Genomic DNA, 22,719 nt, shown 5'->3' with positions numbered 1-22,719 from the left:
TGACAAGCTGATTCTAAAATTTACATGGAAAAAATAGCCAAAACAATCTTTAAAAATAAGTACAAAGTTCAACTCACACTTCTGATTTAAACCTTACTACAGATTGAGTACCCCTTATCCAAAATGCTTAGAATCAGAAGTGTTTTAGATTTCAGAGACTTTTGGATTTTGGAATATTTTCATTGATTTTACTGGTGCTCAAAAAATTCTGGATTTAAGGTTTTTCAGAATTTTTCAGATTAGTGATGCTCAATCTGTATAAAACTACAATAATCAGAATAATGTGGTGCTCATATTACACTAGACAGAGATGAGTGAAATACAATTTGAAGTTCAGAAATGAACCTTTACTTTCATGGTCATTTTTTTCTTTGTCTCCCCCCCCCCCCCCCCCCCCCCCCCCCCCCCCGCTTTTTAGTGCTAGGGAACAAATTCAGGGCCTTGCATACAATAGGTAAGCACTCTACTAATGAGTGCTCATATGGTCAACTGACTTTTTGACAAGTGGGCCAAGACAACAAAATGGGGGAAGAAGAGTCTTTGCAACTAATGGTGCTGGGACAAGTGGTCATCCACATATAAAAGTAAAGTTGGACCCCCTACCTCACACCATATATAAAAATTAAATCATAATGGATTAGACTCTTTTTCTGATCACTAATAAACTTATAAATGAAGTAAAGACAAAACAAAAATCTGAAAAAAAATATAATGGATTAGAGACCTAAATATAAAAGCTAAACCTATAAAATTCTTTGAAGAAAACATAAGAATAAATCCTTATGACTTTGGCTTAGGCAATGACTTTTTAGATACAACACTAAAAAACAAACAATAAGTTGGACTTCATCAAAATGAAAAACTTTTGTGCTGCAAATACCATCAAGAAAGGGAAAAGGCATCCCAGAGAATGGGAGATACTATTTGTAAATCATATATCTCATAAGTGACACGTATGTAATATATACAAAGAATTCTTACAACACAATAATAAAAAGAGTAATGACAATTGAAAATGCTAATAGGAACTGAAATACACATATCTCCAAAGAGGATGTACAAATGAATAAGCTCATGAAAAGATAATCAACATTATTAATCATTAGGGAAATGAAAATCGAGACAACCAAGAAATTCTACCTCATACTCACTAAAATGGCTATAATTGAAAAGACCTATCACAACAAAGGTTGGCAAAGACATGAGGAAATTGGAACCCTCATACATTAATGGTGCTATGGTTAAAGCCTTGGTCCCCAGAGGGGTCCTTAGATCACTGGAGTAGTGCCTTCAAAGGGGATTATGGGACATCAGTCTTCTTTATTTCCTAACTCATGATGTAAGCAATTTCTTCTGCCATGTGCTTCCACCATGACATGCAGACCTTGCCAGAGGTCCAAAGCAGTGAAGCTGCCCAATTTTAGACTGGAACCTCCAAAGCTGTGAGCTAAATAAACCTTTTCTCTTTATAAGTTAATTGCCTCAGTATTTTATTATAGTAAAGAGAAACTGACAAATATAGATGAGAGAATATAAAATTGTACAGTCCCTTGGGAGAAAAGTTTGAAAGTTCCTCAAAATGTTAAACATAGAGTTAATATATAACCTAGCAATTCTACTCTCAATTATATACCCAACAGAAATAAAAATATATGCATACACATAATCTTGTTCACAAATGTTATAATAGCATCATTCATAATAACCAAAAAGTGGTGACAACCCAAATGTCTACCAACTGTTGGATGGATAAATAAAATGTAGTATATCCATAAAATGAAACATTCTGACGTAAAAAGAAATTAAGTCCAAAATGTTTGAACTTCAAAAACATTGTGCTGAATGAAAGAAGCCAGTCAAAAAATACTACATATTGTATGATTCCATTTATATAAAATATACAGAATAGGCATATTCATAGAGATAGAAAATAGATTAGAGGCTATCTAGAGCTATAATAGGAGGAGGTAATGGGGAAGTGATTGCTAATGGGTATAAGTTTTCTTTCTAGTATGGCAATTACACAATGGCATTGGTTGTGCAACTCTGTAAATATACTAAATATCACTGAGTTGTACACTTCAAATGGGTCGACTTTACAGTATGTACTTATGTCATCTTTTTGACAACAGGCATCCTAATGGTGTGAGGTGATATTTCATTATAGTTTTGATTTGCATTTCCCTGATTATTAGGGATGTTGAGTACCTCTTTGTGTACCTGTTGACCATTTGTATGTTGTTATGGTTTAGATGTGATGTGTCCATCAAAAGCTCATGTGTGAGACAATACAATGATAGGATTGTGAGAGCCTTAAATCAGTGCATAAATCCACTGATATAGATTAACAGGTCCATAACTATAGGCAGGTAGGGTGTGACTTGAAGAAGTAGGTCACTGGGGGCATGCCTTTTGGGTTTATATTTTGTCCCTGATGTGCCTCTATTTCTCCTTCTTTGCTATGATGTTCTGCTTCACCTTGGGCCCAGAGCTATGAAGTTAGAAAGAAATAAAAAACTGACTAGAAAAGAAATTGGTACTGAGAAGTGGGGTCATTGCTTCTGAACCTGATTATGTGGTTCAGAAGCCTTTGAAGCTGGTATGCATGGTTGCGGGGAGGTGTTGAAAAGTTTAGAGATGCAAGCTGGAAAAGCTTCAGAATGTTTTCAGTGGAACTTAATGGACAATTCTGTTGGGAGCTCAGAAGACAAGAATGCTGATAGGACAATGGACAGTAAAAATTGTTCTCATGAGGTTTCAGAGAAGGAAGATTCTATTGGAAACTGAACTAGAGGCCACTCATGTTATGTTATGGCAAAGAAGCTGTCTACATTTTGCTCCTGTCCTCAGACTTTCTGTTAGGCTAAATTTAAAGGTGATGAACTAATTAATTTGGCAGAGAAAACTTTAAGGCAGCATAGCATTCAGACAGTGGCATGGGTGTTGCTGGCAGCTTTTAGCCAAGTTTGCTTGATAACCAAGAACAGAAAGCAGAGCAGAAAGATTTGAAAAACTTGCAGTTTGACCATAAAAGTGTGAGTAAAACTGGGGTTAAGGAAGGTGTGGTTGTGAAAGAGACTACAGCCAGATACTGCTAAGTACTTTACCCAGAAACAATTGGAAAAATGGCATGAGGGCATCTCAGGAACCAGCAAGACCATACCCATCTCAGAATCAAGGGTGTAAAAGTAAAAATTCCTCCAAGAAGAGACCATGGGAGCACCCTGTTCACACGGGGGGCCTAGAAAGTTGTTTCACAGTCTCAGCCACCCAGGCATTCGGAGGCTGCTGCAGCCATCATCCCAGAATGCTTGACTACTGCTTGAGATGGTGGCAGACCTTGGCATCAACACCAACCATAGTGTTGGTCCTACAGGAATGCAGGATGCTATAGTTAGGGGGTCATGGAGGCTTCCATTAAGATTTCAAAGAAATGCCTGGGAGACTAGGCAAAGTGTAGCAGGGTCAGAGTTCCCACAAGCTGTCCCTGAGAGGGCAATGTGTGAAGATGTGAGAGGAAGCCAAAGCTGCAGTGGAGACCCCCAAGACTGGGAGATGCCGGTAACATGGAACATCTGCCAAGGAAAGCTGCAAGAATCAATAAGAAACAAGCCATGTGGACTGCCACCAGCAAAACCATAGGGGCAGAGCTATACAATCCCTTTGAAGAGAATATCACAATGCCATATGCTTCAGATAATGGATATAGAGCTACAGGATGTGTTTCCAGCTGGATTTTGGTCTTGCCTTGTTCCTATCCCTTCTTTCTATGCTGCTATTTCTCCTTTGTGGAATGGAAATGTTTACTCTATGCCATTATATATAAGTTTATGTAACTTGTTTTTGATCTTTACTCTCATAGCTAAGAGGTTTTCTTTTTAAATTTTTTAGTTTTTCCTAATTGATTATACATGACAGTAGAATGCATTTTGACACATCATACATAATGGAGTATAACTTCTCATTCTTCTGGTTGTACATGATGTAGAGTTGCACAAGTCGTGTAATCATATATGCATATAGGGTAATAATATCTGATTCATTCTATTATCATTCTTACCTCCATACACCCTCCCCTCCCTTCACTCCCCTCTGTCTAATCCAAGGTACCTCTATTCTCTGCCTCCCCCCTTATTGTTAATTAGCAAACACATATCAGAGAAAACATTTGGTACTTTGCGATTGGCTTATTTCACTTAGCATAATATTCTCCAGTTCCATCCATATACTGGCAAACGTCATAATTTCATTCTTCTTTAAGGATGAATAATATTCTATTGTGTATATATACCACAATTTCTTTATCCATCTGTTGAAGGGCACCTAGGTTGGTTCCATAGTTTAGCTATTGTGAATTGAGCTGCTATAAAACAGCTAAGAGTTTGTCTTGAGTCTCAAACAAGATTTTTAAAAATATATTTTTAGATGACAACAGACCTTTATTTATTTGTATGCGGTGCTGAGAATTGAACCCAGAGCCTAAAACATGCTAGGTAAGCACTCTACCACTGAGCCACAACCCTCAAACAAGAGTTTTGACTTGGACTTTTGAGCAATGCTAAATATATGGGGACTCTTGGAAATGGGCTAAATGTTATTTTGAATTATGAGATGGGCATGAACTTTCAGGGGCCAGGGGCAGAATGTTATGGTTTAGATATGAGGTGCCTCCCAAAATCTCATGTGTGAGACAATGCAAGAAAATTCAGAGATGAAATGATTGGATTATGAGAACCTTAACCTAATCAGTGCATTAATCCACTGCTATAGATTAACTGGGAGATAACTATAGACAGGGAGTGGCTGAAAGAAGGTCACTGGGGGCATGCCTTTTGGGTTTATATTTTGTCCCTGGTGAGTAGGACTCTCTGTCTGCATGCATCCTGGTTGCCATTCCAAGCTACTTTCCTCCACCATGCCCTTCTTCTACAATGTTCTGCCTCAGCTTGGGCCCAGAGCTATGAAGTCAGCCATCTGAGACCTCTAACCCTGTGAACCAAAATAAACTTTTCTTCCTCTAATTATCTGACACATAGTACATGCTCACAAGTTATTCTTTTCAGATCTTTTGGTCACAGCAACAAAAAAGATGACTAAATCCTATGTCTTCTCTGGAAAAGTATATATTCAGGTCATTTTCCCATTTTTTAAATTGGATTTTTGGGGTGGGGGTTTTTGCTTAATGTAGTTCCTTACATAGAGGAATGTTTGATATCATATTTTTTCTAAATTTAAGATCCTGTAACCAATATGGGCATCTATCAATTGAAGACTTATTCACTCTATTAATTGTTTATGGTACTACATACTACAGAACATTATGCATCTACTGAAATGAATGAATCAGATTTATATATTCTAACTTGGAGTGATGTTCATGATGAAAATTTTTAAAAATGTTTTTTAGTTGTAGATGGACATAATACCTTTATGTATTTTTTATGTGGTGCTGAGGATTGAACCCAGTGCCTCACATGGGCAAGGCAAAAATGGTTTACCACTGAGCTACAACCCCAGCCCATCATGATGAAATCTTTAAGGGCAGAAATTCAGTTGTAGAATAGAGGGTTTATATGATTCTACCTTTATACACACACACACATATTGTGTGTGTATATATATATATCCATATATATAAAAGTATATATGTTGTTTTCTGTCTTTCTCCTCATACTGGCATAAGTATTTGTTGAGGGAATTTTTGCCTATTTCATTCATTGCTATATCTAACCTGTACCTAAAACAGTGTCTGACACATAGTACATATGTACTATGTAATATGTACTATGTACTATGTAATATGTACTATGTAATAAAATAACTCACAAGTTATTTTATTCAGTGAATTAATAAGTGCTTATCTCTTTTTGTATGAGCAAGGAGAAGAAGGTGAAAGAGGTCATTCATGGCTGTTAGTTTTAATTACTTCTGGGGAAAAGGATTATTGAAAAGTAAAGGAGAGGGGTTGGGGTTGTGGCTCAGTGGTAGCATGCTTGCCTAGCATGCGTGAGGCACTGGGTTCGATTCTCAGCACCACATACAAATAAGTGAACATAAAAGTTCATCAACAACTAAAAAAATATTTAAAAAAAAGAAAAGTAAAATGAGAGTGAAGATAATTAACATTTTCTTTATCTTTCTTTTTAAATCTATTAACAATAAACATATTAGTTTCATAATGTAAAAATTCTAAAAAGATAGTGTTACAGGGAGAAAAGGAAGATAAACTATGAATGTCATTGTCATCACATGAAGAAATACTCAACATTTTAGTTATATACACTTCTGGGTAGAGAAGAGAAGAAGGGGAAAGACAAACAGGGCTCATTGAGGAACATAGAAGACTACAGGTTAGGGAACACTGAGTGGGTGTGAAGACTTTCTTTTCTTTATATTTAGTTACATTTGTGGGTATTGGCTGCTTTAACTGTATTAAAAGATGTATGAATTGGAAATTGCTCCTTTTGTATCAAATATGGGTGTATTCATCATTTGGTGTCTAGAACTAATTCGTTTTGTTTAAACCAATGAGTAATTGTGTAAGTGACTGCCTTCACCTCTGTGGCTGCTCTTCATCACTTATAACTGGTCTACTGGATCACCAATACCAGTGTTTGGTGTTTTATGAATATATTCACCTTTGGTGAAGAGGGCTCATGCATGTTGAACTAGTTACTCGGTACTGGAAAAATCGTGGGTTCATACCATAACTCAGTCTGATGTAAGCTCCTCGATTGCTGCCTTCTTCGTAATAATTAGAAGCAGAAAATATGGTAATAACCTGATTAGTAAAAAAGAGAATCAGGTTCATAAAATTAGTTCTCAAAAGTTTATTCAATAAAGTCAGAAATAGCTTAATTATTAAAAAGCAAAAATTAAACACAGTTCATAATTTCTGCAAATTATCCAAGTCTGACATGATTTCTTAAAGAGTCCACTGGAGGAAAACAAAGGTTTTCACTCGGTGTCTCCAGGAGTACTACCTCCTAGACACTCATTCAATATCTCCAGTGCATGACCCTGCATTCCTATGTATAATTTTAGTGCCAGATCTTAGAATCCTCTTCAGTGTTTGGTTTTGCAAATTCTAATTTTCTAAGGGGATAAATCCCTTATTTTCTTATCTTGTTACATCTGAGCATTCAAAATAAAACCTGTCTAGTAGCTCAGTCTTTTTCTTTTGCTTGGAGCTGAGTAACTTCATTCATTGAATAAGACAACTTAGAGGGTTCAAGGCTCAACAAAGCCAGTGCTTTAAGGGCAGAGAAACAGTGCCAAGACTATGAAACCATGACCACTGTCTTGGGAAGGAACAAGCCTTAGGAGTATGGTGGAATATGGAAAGAAATATTTGTCAGTGACAGAAAACCTGGCTTAGGCCCAATTCTGTCATGATAAGCACGTCATTTCAGATAAACCACTGCTATATTCTATCCATTTTCTCATTATAAAGAAGTCCTAAAAATACTCACTTTACTTATCTTACAATATTAGTATGAGCCTAAAATAAATTAATAGTTAAGAAAAAGCAAAGGAAGAAATGCCACACAATTTGGTATTAATTGTTATTTATTGCTCTTCACTATAGAAAAAGAGGCTAACCAGGTCAATGGAGGAGGATGGGAATCATCTCAGTCCTCACCTCTTCTAACCTTATTAACATCACTGAAGGAGCAGAATACACTCCATTCTCATGGCTACAGCAAAACTAACCATGGAGAGCTACTAGCAGGAGACTGCCTATTCAGCCAGTTAAAGGAAAGTGTTTTATACTCTGCACAAGGAATGTGCAAAAAGTGGAAGAGAACAAAGTGGATTCACTGCTGCCTTCCATGTACTCTGTGAGGAAAAGTACATTCTTAACCGTACAGGAGAGTTGTATTACAATAAGTAAAGAATGAAGCCTCTGTGTGTGTGTGTACTTAGTGCCATGTGTCAGAATTTCATTAATCTGTTTCTGGGATTAATAAAGATCAGCAAATAAGTCAAATATCTCTTAGGGTATGGGAGAGTGAGGGCCTTTCAAACAACCTATATATGAACCCGCCAGTGTCTGCTTTTTGTTTGGTACTAGGAAAGATATCTTCTTATGGGCTCCTAGGTCAGACACACTCTGTGATGAGAAGACTCTATTCTTGGGGGAAGTATGTCTGTGAGGATGTCACCAACAATGTTAGCTTACCTTCCCATCATGGCAGATTTCATACCCATCATGCTTACATTCATGAGACCTAATGAGCATCTTCAACTGGTATTTATTGAGAATCTTAGAGGTAACGTCTGGTCCAAAATAGCAGCCTCCTCCTCGACTTGTGTTTGGATAACAGCCTTTTCTTCCTCTGGGGTCACTCCACAGAATGTCAACAACCTTGGAAGAACAAACCAAATTAGGCTGCTCCCTATAAGTGAGAGTCTGTCTTTTTAGATTCCAACTTATTTACCAGATATACTAACCCAAAGTATACCAAAGGCTCTTTTCCATTCCTCCTTTAAAATTGCTTCATACTCATCTACTCCATGCACCCTTTCCAGAATAATTTTTCTTAAGTACTGAGGATTAAATCCACGGGCACTCTACCACTGAGCTCTGGTCCCCAGGCCTTTTTATTTTGAGATAGGGTCTAAGTTGCTGAAGCTGGCCTTGAACTTGCAATCCTCCTGCCTCAGCCTCTAAATTGCTGCGATTACAGGCATGCAGTAAAGTTGCTGGGATTACAGGAGTGGGTCAACACATTTGTCCATTCTTTTCTTTTAAAATAGTTTCATTGTCATGTTCACAGAAGAAAGTAGTTCCCCATAAGGAACACATTAGGTATTCTTAATATATTCAAAGAAATTAGGTAGCTCACCTAGCTGGGACTTGGGCCTGGAGCTTTTGTCCTGTTGAACAAACAGCCTGAGGAAGCACTTGCTCTTTCCCACCACAAATAGAGAAAGCTGTTCATTCAAGAACATTCTTAAAGAATCTTCTTCCCCTTTTACCAACTTGATATGGACATTCTCAGTTTCAGCAATACATTTGCTCAATGACTTACTTCTACCAGGTATTCTCCTAAATCCATAGAGTTTTATTAGCATAACATTTCTTTTGGGGTAAGTGTGTGGAAGAGGCAAGCACATGTCACATGATACCCAGGACAGAATACCCAAGTTTCTAAGAATATTTTTCATGAAAAATTGGAAGCTCTTTCTTTACAGCTCCAATGTACAAGTGTAACATGTCTTTATTTAAACTTCTCCTATAAGAACTTCAAGAATAGTAAGAAAAACTACCTTTGTCACTAAAGATAGCAACAACCCTAGGAAAACTCTCTGGGTCCCACATTTAAAATCTTTTAAATCTGGCATTTGGGCCAGTTGATCAATAAAGTACCTCAAAGTTCTAACATCCTATAATTCTGAAAGTCTATATTTTCCACATTTCTTTTTTTCTTTTGTTTTTGGTTTTTGATGCTGGTGCTGGTAATTGAACCTAGGACCTCAAGTGCTGGGCATCCTGGGCAAGTGTTTTACTGCTGAGTATACCTTTAGCCCTTCCACCTCCACATGTTTCTTTTGAGGGCATGAAAAAGCATGCGTTTTAAGTTGTGCACTTATTCTAGTAGGACCAAATCAGGTCTTAAGAACCCAAAATGGTTGCTCTACTAAATCTGACTGTATACCCATTACAGGTTTAGTATTGAAGGGAAACTAGAAATAAATGAGGGAAAGGGCAGTGAGGTGGAAAGAACAGAACTGGCAGGACAACCACCCTGGAATGGTCAGCATTTGGTCAAAACTAGAGAAATCCTGCACAAGGCACAGATCAGACACTTGCAGTTTTTTGAAGATTGATTGAGTTCAAAATAAAAACCACTCCAAAAAAGAATCAACCCAGCAGTTTCCTTACTCCTCACTGAATTCTAACATGGGCACAACCAGTACAAATAAATACAATGCAACACCTTTACTATGCTGCTGTTTATGACAAAAATAGCATTTGCATTTTAAACTGAGTCATATCTGGCTTTTACACCAACTAATTCATCTTTGACCTGCAGTATAATGAAGGCTCAAACACAAAACACAAGGGGTTGTATTTTATTAGGGAGGGATTAAGTTTTCAATTCCTACAAGGATATGAATCATTTATAGAAAAATTATCCCTGGAAAAACCTCTTAAATTATCCTGAAAGTACATTATACATGGTTTTATCTATATAATCCTATATAATAATTATGTTTATGTATATACATATAAAATAGTATGTAAAAAAGACTATTTACAAAAATAAATTTTTACAGTATTTTTCTTTTTTTGCCCTCTTTGCCATATATGACAGTTGAAATCTACATAAATTAAACCTACATATGATGGAACTCTGTCAAACTAGAATAAGCACTGGTCAAGAAGTCATCTCTTCAAGTAATTATCTATGTCCTCTTGGGCAAATCACTTCACCTATTTTGGTCTCAGTTGTTATTAATTAAATGAGAAAGATATATCTAAAACTTATTTTCTTTGATTCAAGATCATAAGGGATAACAATTTTTAAGAAAGGAGCATCTCTATCAGAATCCATTCCATGAAATCTCCATTTTGTGTATGGGGATAAGGGGTACTGGGGACTATACATTTCTTATCTGTTTAGAAATTATTCATTTGACTAGTTTTCTTAGACTATAGTTGTAACATAGGTTTAATTCTGGAGCTCACAAACAAAAATGCTATTAAGGGCTCTTTTTAAGTGAAATAAATTCTTCCATAGAAACCATCTCTTTTTTTCTTAACAACAACCTATCCTCTGAGATGCAGGAGTCTTAGGATGGTAATTGCATGAGAGATTAAGTATTTGCAACATTTTTTACTAATAATTTTCAAACCAAAAAGTGGGAAACTTTCACTGACATATGGATTTTAATGATCAGAATAACAAACATCTATTTGTGTCTCAGCCTTTTAAATCTCCTCAATCTAAAATAAATCAAAAATACATGAGATTCCACTGTACTCCCTCTCTAGGATGGCTACAATCAAAAGGGTGTAGTTCAGTGGTAATGCATGTGCTTGACAAGTGCAAGGCCCTAGGTTTAATCTCCAGCATCAAAAGAGTGGGGGGTGCAGACAGGCAATAGTAAGTGCTGGTGAGAATGGAGGAGAAATTAGAACTTCATTGCTGATGGGAATGTAAAATGGTATAGCCACTTGGGCTAACAGTTTGGAACTTTTTCAAAATATTTAACTTTAGAGTTACCTTATCATTCAGCAATTCATATTGAGTATGTACTGCATATATATATACTCAAGAGAAATGAAAAGATATGTGCATATAAAAACTTGCATGTTGTATGCGAATGTTTATAAAGGCATTATTCATAACAGTAAAAAAATGGAAACCAACCCAAATGTCCATGAGCCAATAAATGAATAAATACAATATGATCTACCCATATAGAACATCATTCAGCAATTAAAAGAAAGTACTGACATATGCTACAACATGGATGAACCTAAAGAACATTGTGCTGAGTAAAAGATGCCAGACATGAAAGATCACATATTGTATGTGCCCATTACAATAAAATGTTCAGAATTAGTTTATCTATAAAGACAGAAAGCACGTTAATGGTTGCCTAGGGTTGGGGGGGACAGGAAAAGGGGAGAATGGAGAGTGACTGCTAATAGGTATGGGGTTTCTTTCTTCACTGAAAAAAATGTTCTCAAATTAGACTGTAGTGATAGTTGTAAGTTTACTAAAAACTACTGAATTATATACTCTAAACGGGTAAGTTATATATGAGTTATATCTCAATAAAAGTATCAAAATGCAGTGATGAATTCTGAGAGAATCATATGGTTTGCTTATAAAGGTAAGTTACTTTTATCTATATATTGTAAGGTGCAACATCATCTATGCTGGTGTCTTCATTGCCACTCTGGGAACACTTTAATTACCTACCTGTTCCCATTCATGCTTTGATAACTCTTGAGAAGGGAAACCATTTGATTTGACTTTTCCTGATGAAGTAACAGTAATGTCCCCTTTACTTTTCTTAGAGTCAGTGGCATGGCCTCTATTTATTGACACTGGTGGCATCAGCACAGATCTCATCTATAAAACAAATTCATGTTTTAGTGAAATACTCTGCTTATTGTGCTGCATGCAGACACTTCAGTAACAGTAACACACAGAAACCTTTTCTGACTCTCCTACCTCCTATGACTCGTTGATCCACTGTTGTCTGTAAAGTGGGCCTGTTAAATTCTGTTTGCACATTTTTCAACTAAAGACACTGCGCTACAGGGAAAAGACTCACATTAAAGTTTCTAAAGGATACCAGAGGCACATATATGTATGCAGGTGCTAAACAGCTTCTAAGGCACCATCACAGGAAATGAAAGATGTTAAGTGCAGGGAAAACTAGTGCCCCTCTGAGCCTTCATCTGGAGCTTGGAGGAGTTCAGAAAAATCTATTAAAAGGACAGCTGCTTTTCATTTTGTTGTATTTTGCAGGAGAAATGAAAAAAAAAAGTACATCTGTATCAGAAAAGTTCTAAATGGGACATGGATTAAAAACTTTGGAAGCCCTTAACGTAAATGTACTGTAGTTCTCAGTCTGACCTGTCAGCAATTGATTATGTTCTCTAACAACACTCCAGTGTTACTTTGGAAAATAAAATGTCTTTCTGATAGCATTTCAACTATTCTAATCCCTCTGCATTCCCTTATACAACCTGAAATAATAATTTTATTCTTGTGTCTTTGTAGCACCATACCTTAACACAAAGCAATTTCAATCAATACTTCTGATACACTGGTGACCACAGCTCACTATTCTCTGGAATAGGTACCTACTTTCTAATAAAAACTATGGTATGTATGAAATCTTTTCAAAAATAAAATTGAGGCTGGATATGATAGCACAGGCCTATTAATTCTCAGGAGGAAAGACAAGAAGGATTCCAAGTTTAAGGCCAGCCTCAGCAACTTAGCAAGATCCTGCCTCAAAAAAAAAAAAAAAGGATCTTATTCTAAAGCCTTGTCTCACTGAGCTTGTTGGAAATTTCTATCTCAGCTATTATTAGCCAGTTCAGAGCCTACCTTTTCTGTCTTTCCCAGGCAAATGTCCTCAGGTCTTAGGCAGACCAGAATATTCTAGGAAAGCCCTCTGAATCTAGGTCAACACAATTCACTTCTGATAAACTCATAGGGCAAGGCCACAAGGTTCCTTAAGTCTGTGCTGCTCTGCAGTTTTCAAGACCACTTAGGATTTTGAGATAACGTTGCCTAGCTCCTCTAAGGCATCACACCACCATTTTTTCTTGGGAGTCCTACTAGCCATTGTTTATATTTCTTCTTTTGAAATACTCACTGCTGGGGAGTTCAAGAATACCAGAGATTTAGTCTTATAGAGTTTTTCTTTTCTATCCCTCTACATTGACCTCCAACCTGCTCATCATCCAAAATCCTTTCAATTAATTTAGAAGAGAAGTTGCCATTAGGTTTCCTCAACACTACCCCTCCCTTATTAAATTACACCACCACCACAGGTACAAACCAGGAAGTGTGATAATCTGACAATTGAAGGGTCCTATGGAATAAGAACATGGGGATTATAAAACTGAACTTGGAAATCTACCTTTGTATCTTATCTGATAGAGTTCCAGAAGCTCAAGACTACTACTTTCATCACAGTTTAATTATATTTATTTAATATAAATTTATACTGTTAGTTCTTACACTAGTAGGGATATAAGACACAAGCAATATACATATATATTTATATAGAAGTCAAGTTTTTAAATAAAACCAGTCTTATGAGCCAGTGGAACAGTAATCCCTGAAGGGGATGAAATTTGAAACATCCTGGGAAAATTGCTAGCCCAAAAATGTCCCTTAGGTTCTGTCCTAATCACTGAAATTCAGACTTCAGATCCAAATATCAGGAAAAAAACAAAAGGGAGAATCGGAGAGCTATATGTTTAGTATTACTATACATTATTTTCTTCATCTTGGTTAATAATTTAATCTTCACAATAATCTAAAGTGATATTTCTAACTTATTGGTGTAGGAACTGAGACTTAGAAAACTTCAGTGCCTCATCCAATCACCATCCAGGAAATGGCAGAAGCAGGATATAAATCTGACTATGTCTGTCTGATATCAGAATTTCTAGTCTTTACTACATCAGGGTGGCTCTCAACTTAGGGTCTCCACAGAGCTAGGGTAGACATTCCAGAGACTTGTTTGCAATACCTCAAAAAGCCTTACATGAGGCTGGCTACTCAGGCTAATCTCAGGAAAGTAAATTTTCATTCTGAGCCATTGGTAGTGGCTGCCATGGTTGATTAGTGCAGTAGTCACAGGGTGGGTGGTGGAGAGTATAGCATTCATGCCATGTGCTTGCCAATATTTGACAGACAAAAACACCATGTTCCTTTGTTCTTGGCAAGAATCATATCTACTGTGTTTTTTTTTTTTTTATGTTTAGCCTTTATTTTAAACAAAGATGAATCCTAATCTATAGAAAAGAAAAATCATTCTGGTTCACACTTTTAAACACATCTTATGAAAATTGTAAAATCACTTTATTCTTTTTAGTTGTACATGACAGTAGAATCTATGTTTTGACATATTTATATAAGCATGGAATATATATTATTCTAATTAGGATCCCAGTCTTGTAAATATATACTATGTTGCGATTCACTGTGGTGTATTCATATATGTACATAGGAAAGTTATGTCAGATTCATTCCACTGTCTTTCCTGCTCTTCCTCCCCTCCCTTCCCTTTATTCCCCTTTGTATAATCCACTGAACTTCTATTCTTTCTCTCCCCCTCTTATTGTGGATTAGCATCCACATATCAGGGAGAACATTCATTCTCTTGTTTTGGGGGAATTAGCTTATTTCACTTAGCAGATAGTCTCCAGATCCACTTATTTACTGGCAAATACCACAAAGTCATTCTTTATGGCTGAGTAATATTCCATTGTGTATAATACCACAATTTCTTTATCTATTCATCTGTTGATGGGCATCTAGATTGGTTCCACAGCTTAGCTATTGCACATTGTGCTGCTATAATATAAACAATGATGTGGCTGTACACTGTACTATGCTGATTTTTAACTCCTTTGGATATATACCATGAAGTGGAATAACTTGGTCAAATGGTGGTTCTATTCCTAGTTTTTTGAGGAATCTCCATACTGCTTTCCAGAGTGGTTGCACTAATTTTCAGCCCCACCAACAATATATGAATATACCCTTTTCCCCACATCCTCACCAACATTTACTGTTACTTGTATTCTTGATAATTGCCATTCTGACTGGACTGAGATGGAATCTCAGTGTAGTTTTAATTTGCATTCCTTTAGTTGCTAGAGATGTTGAACATTTTTTCATATATTTATTGACCATTTGTATTTCTTCTTTTGAAAAGCATCTGTTTAGTTCCTTTGCCCACTTATTGATTGGATTATTTATTTTTAGTATTAAACTTTTTGAGTTCTTTGTATATACTGGAAATTAACACCTTATCTGAGGTGTGGATGGCAAAGCTTTTCTCCCATTCTTTAGGTTATCTCTTCATGCTCTTGATTGTTTCCTTTGCTGTAAAGAAGCTTTTTAGTTTGATATCATTCCATTTGTTGATTTTTTTATATTACTTCTTGTGCTTTAGGAATCTTGTTGGGGAAGTCATTTCCTAAGCTGACAGATTGAAGTGTTGGGCCTACATTTTCTTCTAGTAGGTGCAGGGTTTCCAGTCTAGTACCTAGGTCTTTGGTCCACTTTAAGTTTTGTGCAGGGTGAGAGATAGGAGAGGTTAAATTTCATTCTACTACATATGGATTAATTTTATATCCTGCTATTATGCTGATATCCCAGCACCATTTGTAGAAGAGGCTATCTTTTCTCCAAAGTACATTTTTGGCACCTTTGTCGAGTATAAGAGAATTGTATTTATATGGGTTTGTCTCTATGTCTTCTATTCTGTACCACTGGTCTACATGTGTTTTGGTGTCAGTACCATGTTTTTGTTATTATAGCTCTGTAGTATAATTTAAGGTCAGGTGATGTAATGCCTCCTGCTTCGCTTTTCTTGCTAAGGATTGCTTTGGCTATTCTGGGCCTCTTAGTTTTCCAAATGAATTTCATGACTGCTTTTCCTATATCTATAAAGCATGTCATTGAAATTTTAATAGGAATTGCATTAAATTTGTATAGCACTTTTGATAATTTGGCCATTTTGACAATATTAATTCTGCCTATCCAAGATCATGGGAGATCTTTCCATTGTCTAAGATCTTCTTCAATTTCTTTTGTTAGTGTTCTGTAGTTTTCCATTGTAAAGGTCTTTCACCTCTTTTGTTAGATTGATTCTCAAGTTTGTTTGTTTTGTTTTAGGCTATTGTGAATAGAATAGTTTTCCTAATTTCTCTTTCAGCTGATTCATCACTGGTGTATAGGAACACAATTAATATGAGTGTTAATTTTATATCCTGCTACTATACTGAATTAATTTATGAGCTATAGAAGTGTTCTAAGTCCTCTAAATATAGGATAATGTTGTCAGCAAATAGAGATAGTTAGAGCTCTTCTTTTGCTATTCATATCCCTTTAATTTCTTTCTTTTGCCTAATTGTTCTAGTTAGAGTTTCAGGAACTATGTTGAATATAAGTGCCTTGTTCCAGTTTTTAGAGAGAATGCTTTCAGTTTTTCTCCATTTAGAATGATGTTGGCTTGGGTTTGTCATATATAGTTTTTACAATGTTGAGATATGTTCCTACTTGCCCTAGATTTTCTCATGATTTAAACATGAATGGATGCTGTATTTTGTTGAATGCTTTTTCTGTATCTATTGAGATCATCATGTGATCCTTGTCTTTAAATCTATTTATGTGGTGCATTATATTTATTGATTTCCATATGAACCAACCTTGCATCCCTGGGACGAAACACTCTTGATCATGGTGCAACATTTTAATATGTTTTTTATGCAATTTGCCAGTATTTTATTAAGAATTTTTGTTATCTATGTTCATCAGGGATATTGGTCTGAAGCTTTCTTTCCTTGATGTGTCTTTAACTAGTTTTGGTATCAGGGTGATACTAGCTTCATAGAATGAATTTGGAAGGGTTCCCTCCTTTTCTATTTCATGGAATAATTTGAGGAGAATTGGTGTTAGTTCTTCTTTACAGGTCTTATAGAACTCAGCTGAGAATCCACCCAGTCCTGGGCTTTTCTTGGTTGGAAGGCTTTTGATGGCATTCTCAATTTCATTACTTGAAATTGATCTGTTTAAACTTTCTATAGCCTCCTGGTTCAATTTGGGTAGGTTATAAGTCTCTAGAAATTTGTTGACGTCTTCAAGATTTTCTAATTTATTGAAGAATAGATTTTCAAAATAGCTTGATTATTCTCTGTATTTCAATAGTGTCTGTGGTGATATTTCCTTTTTTGTCACAAATTTTAATAATTTGAGTTCTTTCCCTCTTTCTTTTGGTTAGCTTGGCTAAAGGTTTATAGATTTTGTTTATTTTTTTCAAAGAACCAACTTTTTGTTTCATTGATTTTTGAATTTTTAAAATTTCAACTTCATTGATTTCAGTTCTCCACTAAGTTTATACTGACTCTCTCATCTTGATCAAAGCATCTTATTGACTTGACTATTCATTGATATTGTAAGAAAGAGGACCTTAAACTTAGGATGACCTTACAATTTATTGCAACTGGGATACTATTTTAGAGTAGAAGGAGGCACTATTAACAATTAAACCAGGACAAATGTATAATCCAGTTAGTACGGAAGTCACTCAGTGAAATGGGCAAAGAGGTATATAAAATCACCATAGATGTTGGTTTATACCCAAAAGACTTAAAATTAATGTTTACAGTGTTGCAGCCACATCAATGTTTATAGTAGCTCCATTCACAATAGCTAAACTATGGAACAAACTTAGGTGTCCTTCAATAAATGAATGGATGAAGAAAATATGGTATGTATACACAATGGAGTATTACTCGCCTTAAAGAAGAATGAAAAGATGGTAGTTGCTGGTAAATGTATGGAGCTGGAAAATATCATGATAATCAAAATAAGCCAATCCCCCCAAAACCAAAAGCTAAATGTTTTCTCTGATATGCAGATGCTAACTCACAATAGGGGGAGTGGGAGCTGGGGAAGAATAGAATAACTTTAGATTAGGTAGAGGGAGGTGAAGGGAGGGGAGGGGGTTTAGGGGTAAGAAGGATAGTAGAATGAATCAGACATTATTACCCTGTATACATATATATAACTATACGACCAGTGTGATTCTATATCATGTACAACAAGAAGAATGAGAAATTATACTTCATTATATATGATGTAGCAAAGTGCATTCTACTGTTATGTGTAACCAATTAAAACAAATTTTGAAAATTAAAAAAAATCACCATAGACTCACAAAAGATATTATAAAAATGTTTCTATCCAATTTCGTCTTAGGTTTGCCCTGCTTTAGTCTTAAATCTCTTAAGAGATATTTAGTGAATATTAAGTACTTACTATATCTCAGGTGCTGAGGTATTATCAGTGAACAGGAGAAGTGGGGAGATATAGTAAAGAATAGTCCCATGAATCCTTATTAATTATGGTGACTGTTACAAAGGATATATATAAGAGGCTTGAGAGTATATAAAGGGCATCTGATCTAGTTTAGGTATATTAAGCTTAAATTAAAAGTATGAAAAGATGATAACACTAATATTATCATTCACATGTATATAAAGGTATAGAGGCTCCAAAACCTCAAGGTGCAATGGGATCACATTTCTGTCTCTATCAGATTCAATTCAGTTCTAGATCCCCCGGTGTAGATTGGTTGAAAGTTGACTATAATTCCTGAGGTGTAATGGTTCAGATTTCCCACTAAGACTATATGCCACTGTTTGGCTTCACAGCTCTATTGGTCCTCATGCCCATGTGGCACCCCTTATGTTGCTAGTATGCAGACTCCAGCTTGGCTGTGGTAGAGGAGGAAGACAACTCCTGTTTCTCTATAAGTCCCATCCAAGAAGCCCTTCACTAGGTGTGGAATATTTACAGATACCACATAGCCACTTCTCTCAGAGGTTCTATTCAGGTTCCTTTTCGGCCTCTGCTGTATTTAATATGCTTATTTACAGTTAAAGTATTTAAAAATAATTATCCTGATCAATCTGAAGTATAAGGGAAATCATATCAATTTTAAAAACTGCTATATGATTCTACTTATATCAGGTACCTAGAGTAGTCAAATTCATAGAAACAAAGTAGAATATTGGTTACTGTGGCTGGAAAGGAGAGGAGAATGGGGAGTTATTGTATAATGTGTATGGTTTCAGTCTTGGAAGATGAACAGTTTTGTATATGGATGGTGGTCACAGTGGTGATGGTTGCACAACAATGTGAGTGTACTTAATGCCACTGAATTATACACTTTAAAATGGTTACAGTGGTAAATTTTATGTCACATGCATTTTACCACCATGTAAATGAATTAATGGATATTTTAACTTTTAAAAATCAGAAGTTTTTTTCACTTTTAGAAACTATATAAAATGCCAGCATGTCCTCATTTTTCCATTTTCAACATGAATTTAAAAAAAAATACTTTCCACATATAGAAGTTGCCCATTTAGTTTTTTATTATGCATGCAATCATAGATTTTCTTAAAATTTGTACTAATCTTTTCAGAATTAAAGTCACCACTAAAATTCAAATCAATTCAAAATGATAAATGAAAAGAGGTATACATATTCTATTATAAACCTCTGAGATAACATTCATGCAAATATTACTTCTTACTTTGCTTCTCTGTAGGCGGTGGAGTAAATTTAAATCTGTGGACTCTGATATCCCACCATGTATCACCAGAATTTCATTGTCAATAATTGTACCAATTGGGAGCAAGGTATAGACTTCTTCCAAGATTTGCAAGATTTTTTTTCCATGCAGCTGTAAGTAAGAGCTTGAGTAAGTTTTATTTTTCTGATAGGTCCAGATTATTGAACAGTCCCAATGCATGGACAAAAAGCAAATTTTCATACCACACCAAGGAAGTCACCCCAGAGTCACTAACCAACTACCATGTATTAATCATGGTTTTTAGTCTGTATTTTTGATACTTTGACATCTTGGGGAGTGCCAATCCTACAGAAGAGACTGCCCCTCTTCAGGGCTAACTAATTACTAGAAACAATAAATGATTCACCTTTCACATGAAAACCAACTAATCCAGAGCCCACACCTTCAATAACATCTTTTATTAGGCTCTCACACTTAAGGCCAATATTTCTCTACTCACCCAGGGCCAGGTACCAGACAACTAGGGATAACTCATGCTCCAGAGCAAGCTGACATTATTCAAACTAGTCAATCTTAAATTTGATTACACTGAGACCCTTTGTCAGTTCCTTTCCATGAAAACCACAATAAAGTTTCTTGTCCATGTTACCCTGGCTCCCTCTGCCTTCTGATGGACTCTGGTACTTCCCCACATAGTCCACCCAGTGTGGTATGTAGTGCCTCCTATTTCTAGGGAACTGTGAATAAAAACCTTTTCTTTCATGACAGTCATTTCTGAGTCTGCTTATTTTACCATACCCGAGTTAAAAAAAAAAATCCCCAAGTGGGTACCTTTAAAGAAATGGACTACGTTTGTATCTACACTGAAACCAACACAAAAGTCACAATGAAAAAGTGTGGTTTAGTCCAAGTGGAGTGGGGGGGGGGTAGACTCTGAGTGGTGAGAGCTTCTTGCTGTTCCTCTATTTTATTGGCATGAATTCTGACTAACTGGCCCATCACCTTTCCTAAAGCAACAATCTGTTCTTTATTGACTGTTTGTTTTTAATGTCTATGCATAAACAACAAAGAGAATGCAAAAAAAAATTAAAAGTTTTGAGTCTTACCTTGTATTTAAACAAGATTTCTCTTGTGAAGCCATACCTTAAAAAGGGGGGAGCAGTTAAACAATTAATTGTTGATAATTCCTATTTACATGAATCATACAAAAAGGGGAGTCCTTGATATCTCACTATCCCCAGTACTAGGAACTCAAGAAATTAGGTTTCAGTTGGAACTGTTACTTTAGTCTTTGATAGGCATGATAGGAAAGAACAAAAGCAATGAATGACATGTTCCCACCCTCAAGGAGATTATACCATATTGGGAAAAGAAAATACATTTTCATGAACTAACTTTAAGACAACTTACAAAATAGGTATGAGCTGTGTAAAGACTGCAAGTCTTTTGAAAGTTTACTGCAGCAGCTGAGGAAGCTGTGTGGGAGAAGGTTTTTTCATTTAGATAGGATTTCTCAGACATCCTATATCTTACAGTAAATGATCAGAAAAAAGAAAAGATTGAACAAAGATGAACAAAAGCCCAGATGATAACAAGTTGGCTCTTTATGCTTTCTCTGATATAGGTCACGTAATGAATGGTATTCAGGGTCTTAATAGAAAGTCTCATGAACATTAATGCCTGACTAGCAGTAGCTAAGGGAGATTTAATAATGGAAAATTTTTCAATTACTTTTCCTTGCTTTAGGATAACAGTATGTACACTTAATATCCAACAAGGTAAAGTAGAAACAGCACACTTACCCTAAGTTTCCATGCAAATCATGTCATGCTAGGCTTCTACAATAATGGAGACAAATTCCCCCCAAAGCTCACCAAAGGTGTGCATGTTGTTAAACCAATATACACTTTGTAGTCCTTACATTTCTCATCCTCTCTGAAACACTAAATACATTGACTATACCATCCTTCTGGAAAACTCCTCTTAGATTTTGTGACAGAAAACTCTTGGTTTTCCTCCTACTTTTCTGGCTATTCTGAATCTCCCTTGCAAGTTCTTCTCCTCCACATAGTCTTAAATCCTTCAGATTCTGTCCCCAATCCTCTCCTACCTTCACTTTCTGCCTTAACAATTACATCCCTGTCCATTCAGGGCTTCAGTTAATACCTATTGTCAGTATCACAGGGTCATACTCCAGACACTTAATTTCTGATGTCTGCACGTATAATCAACTGTCTACTCATCAGCATCTCAGATCAGTTTACCCCAAACTGAACTTATCATTCTCCTTCTGAATGATTCCAGACTGTACCCCCAAACTCCAGCCAGGAATCTGGAAATATCCTTGATTTCTTCCTCTTTCAAGTCCCCCATATCAAGTTATTGATCCTTAAGTCTTCATTGCCTAAAGTCCTCTTGAATCTATTTCTTTGCATCTCTATTACCACCACCCTAGTCTAAGTAAGAATCTATCATCTATCTCTTCAACTACTTCCTAATTGACCTCACTGTACCCACTTTTTGCTGTTGCCCTTCTCAGTATCATTTTTTCCCCCAGTACTAGGCAATGAACCCAGGGTCTCACACATGCTACGCAAGCACTCTACCACTGACCTACTTCCACAGTCCTCTTCCTGTTAACTTTTTAAAATACAAATTTTATTATATCTTTCAATGATATTCATTTGTCCTTAGAAAATAGTGCAAATTTATTTGTATCATGCAACCATTTCTTACATCTCCAGCTCTATTAAGCACCATCCTATCCCTCATTCTATATTTCTGCCTTCCTGAACTTTCAAGTCTTAAAAAGTCTTGTCTCAAACTCTGCATAAGTTGTTCCTTCACTGTGAAACACTGTTCCCATCCAACCCAACATTCCTTTCTCTCAATTGCTCA

At 36.0% G+C, this 22,719-nt stretch overlaps 1 protein-coding gene across 2 annotated transcripts in view; it reads right to left on the bottom strand.

The window, feature by feature from the left end:
* The window catches only part of Ppef1 (protein phosphatase with EF-hand domain 1), a 129,632-nt gene that overhangs the window by 16,022 nt on the left and 90,891 nt on the right, over positions 1 to 22,719 (bottom strand). For both annotated transcript variants that reach the window (XM_071606021.1, XM_027927299.3), the window contains 5 exons: positions 20,928 to 20,964; positions 19,822 to 19,971; positions 11,940 to 12,092; positions 8,183 to 8,368; positions 6,639 to 6,781 (listed from right to left, as the gene is read on the bottom strand). In XM_071606021.1, coding sequence (XP_071462122.1) covers positions 6,639 to 6,781; positions 8,183 to 8,368; positions 11,940 to 12,092; positions 19,822 to 19,971; positions 20,928 to 20,964 — 669 coding nt within the window. The remainder of the gene's footprint in view (positions 1 to 6,638; positions 6,782 to 8,182; positions 8,369 to 11,939; positions 12,093 to 19,821; positions 19,972 to 20,927; positions 20,965 to 22,719) is intronic.

The sequence above is a fragment of the Marmota flaviventris genome, chromosome X, assembly GCF_047511675.1.
Source record: "Marmota flaviventris isolate mMarFla1 chromosome X, mMarFla1.hap1, whole genome shotgun sequence".
Taxonomy (NCBI): domain Eukaryota; kingdom Metazoa; phylum Chordata; class Mammalia; order Rodentia; family Sciuridae; genus Marmota; species Marmota flaviventris.
This window is presented reverse-complemented; position numbering and strand designations above follow the sequence as displayed.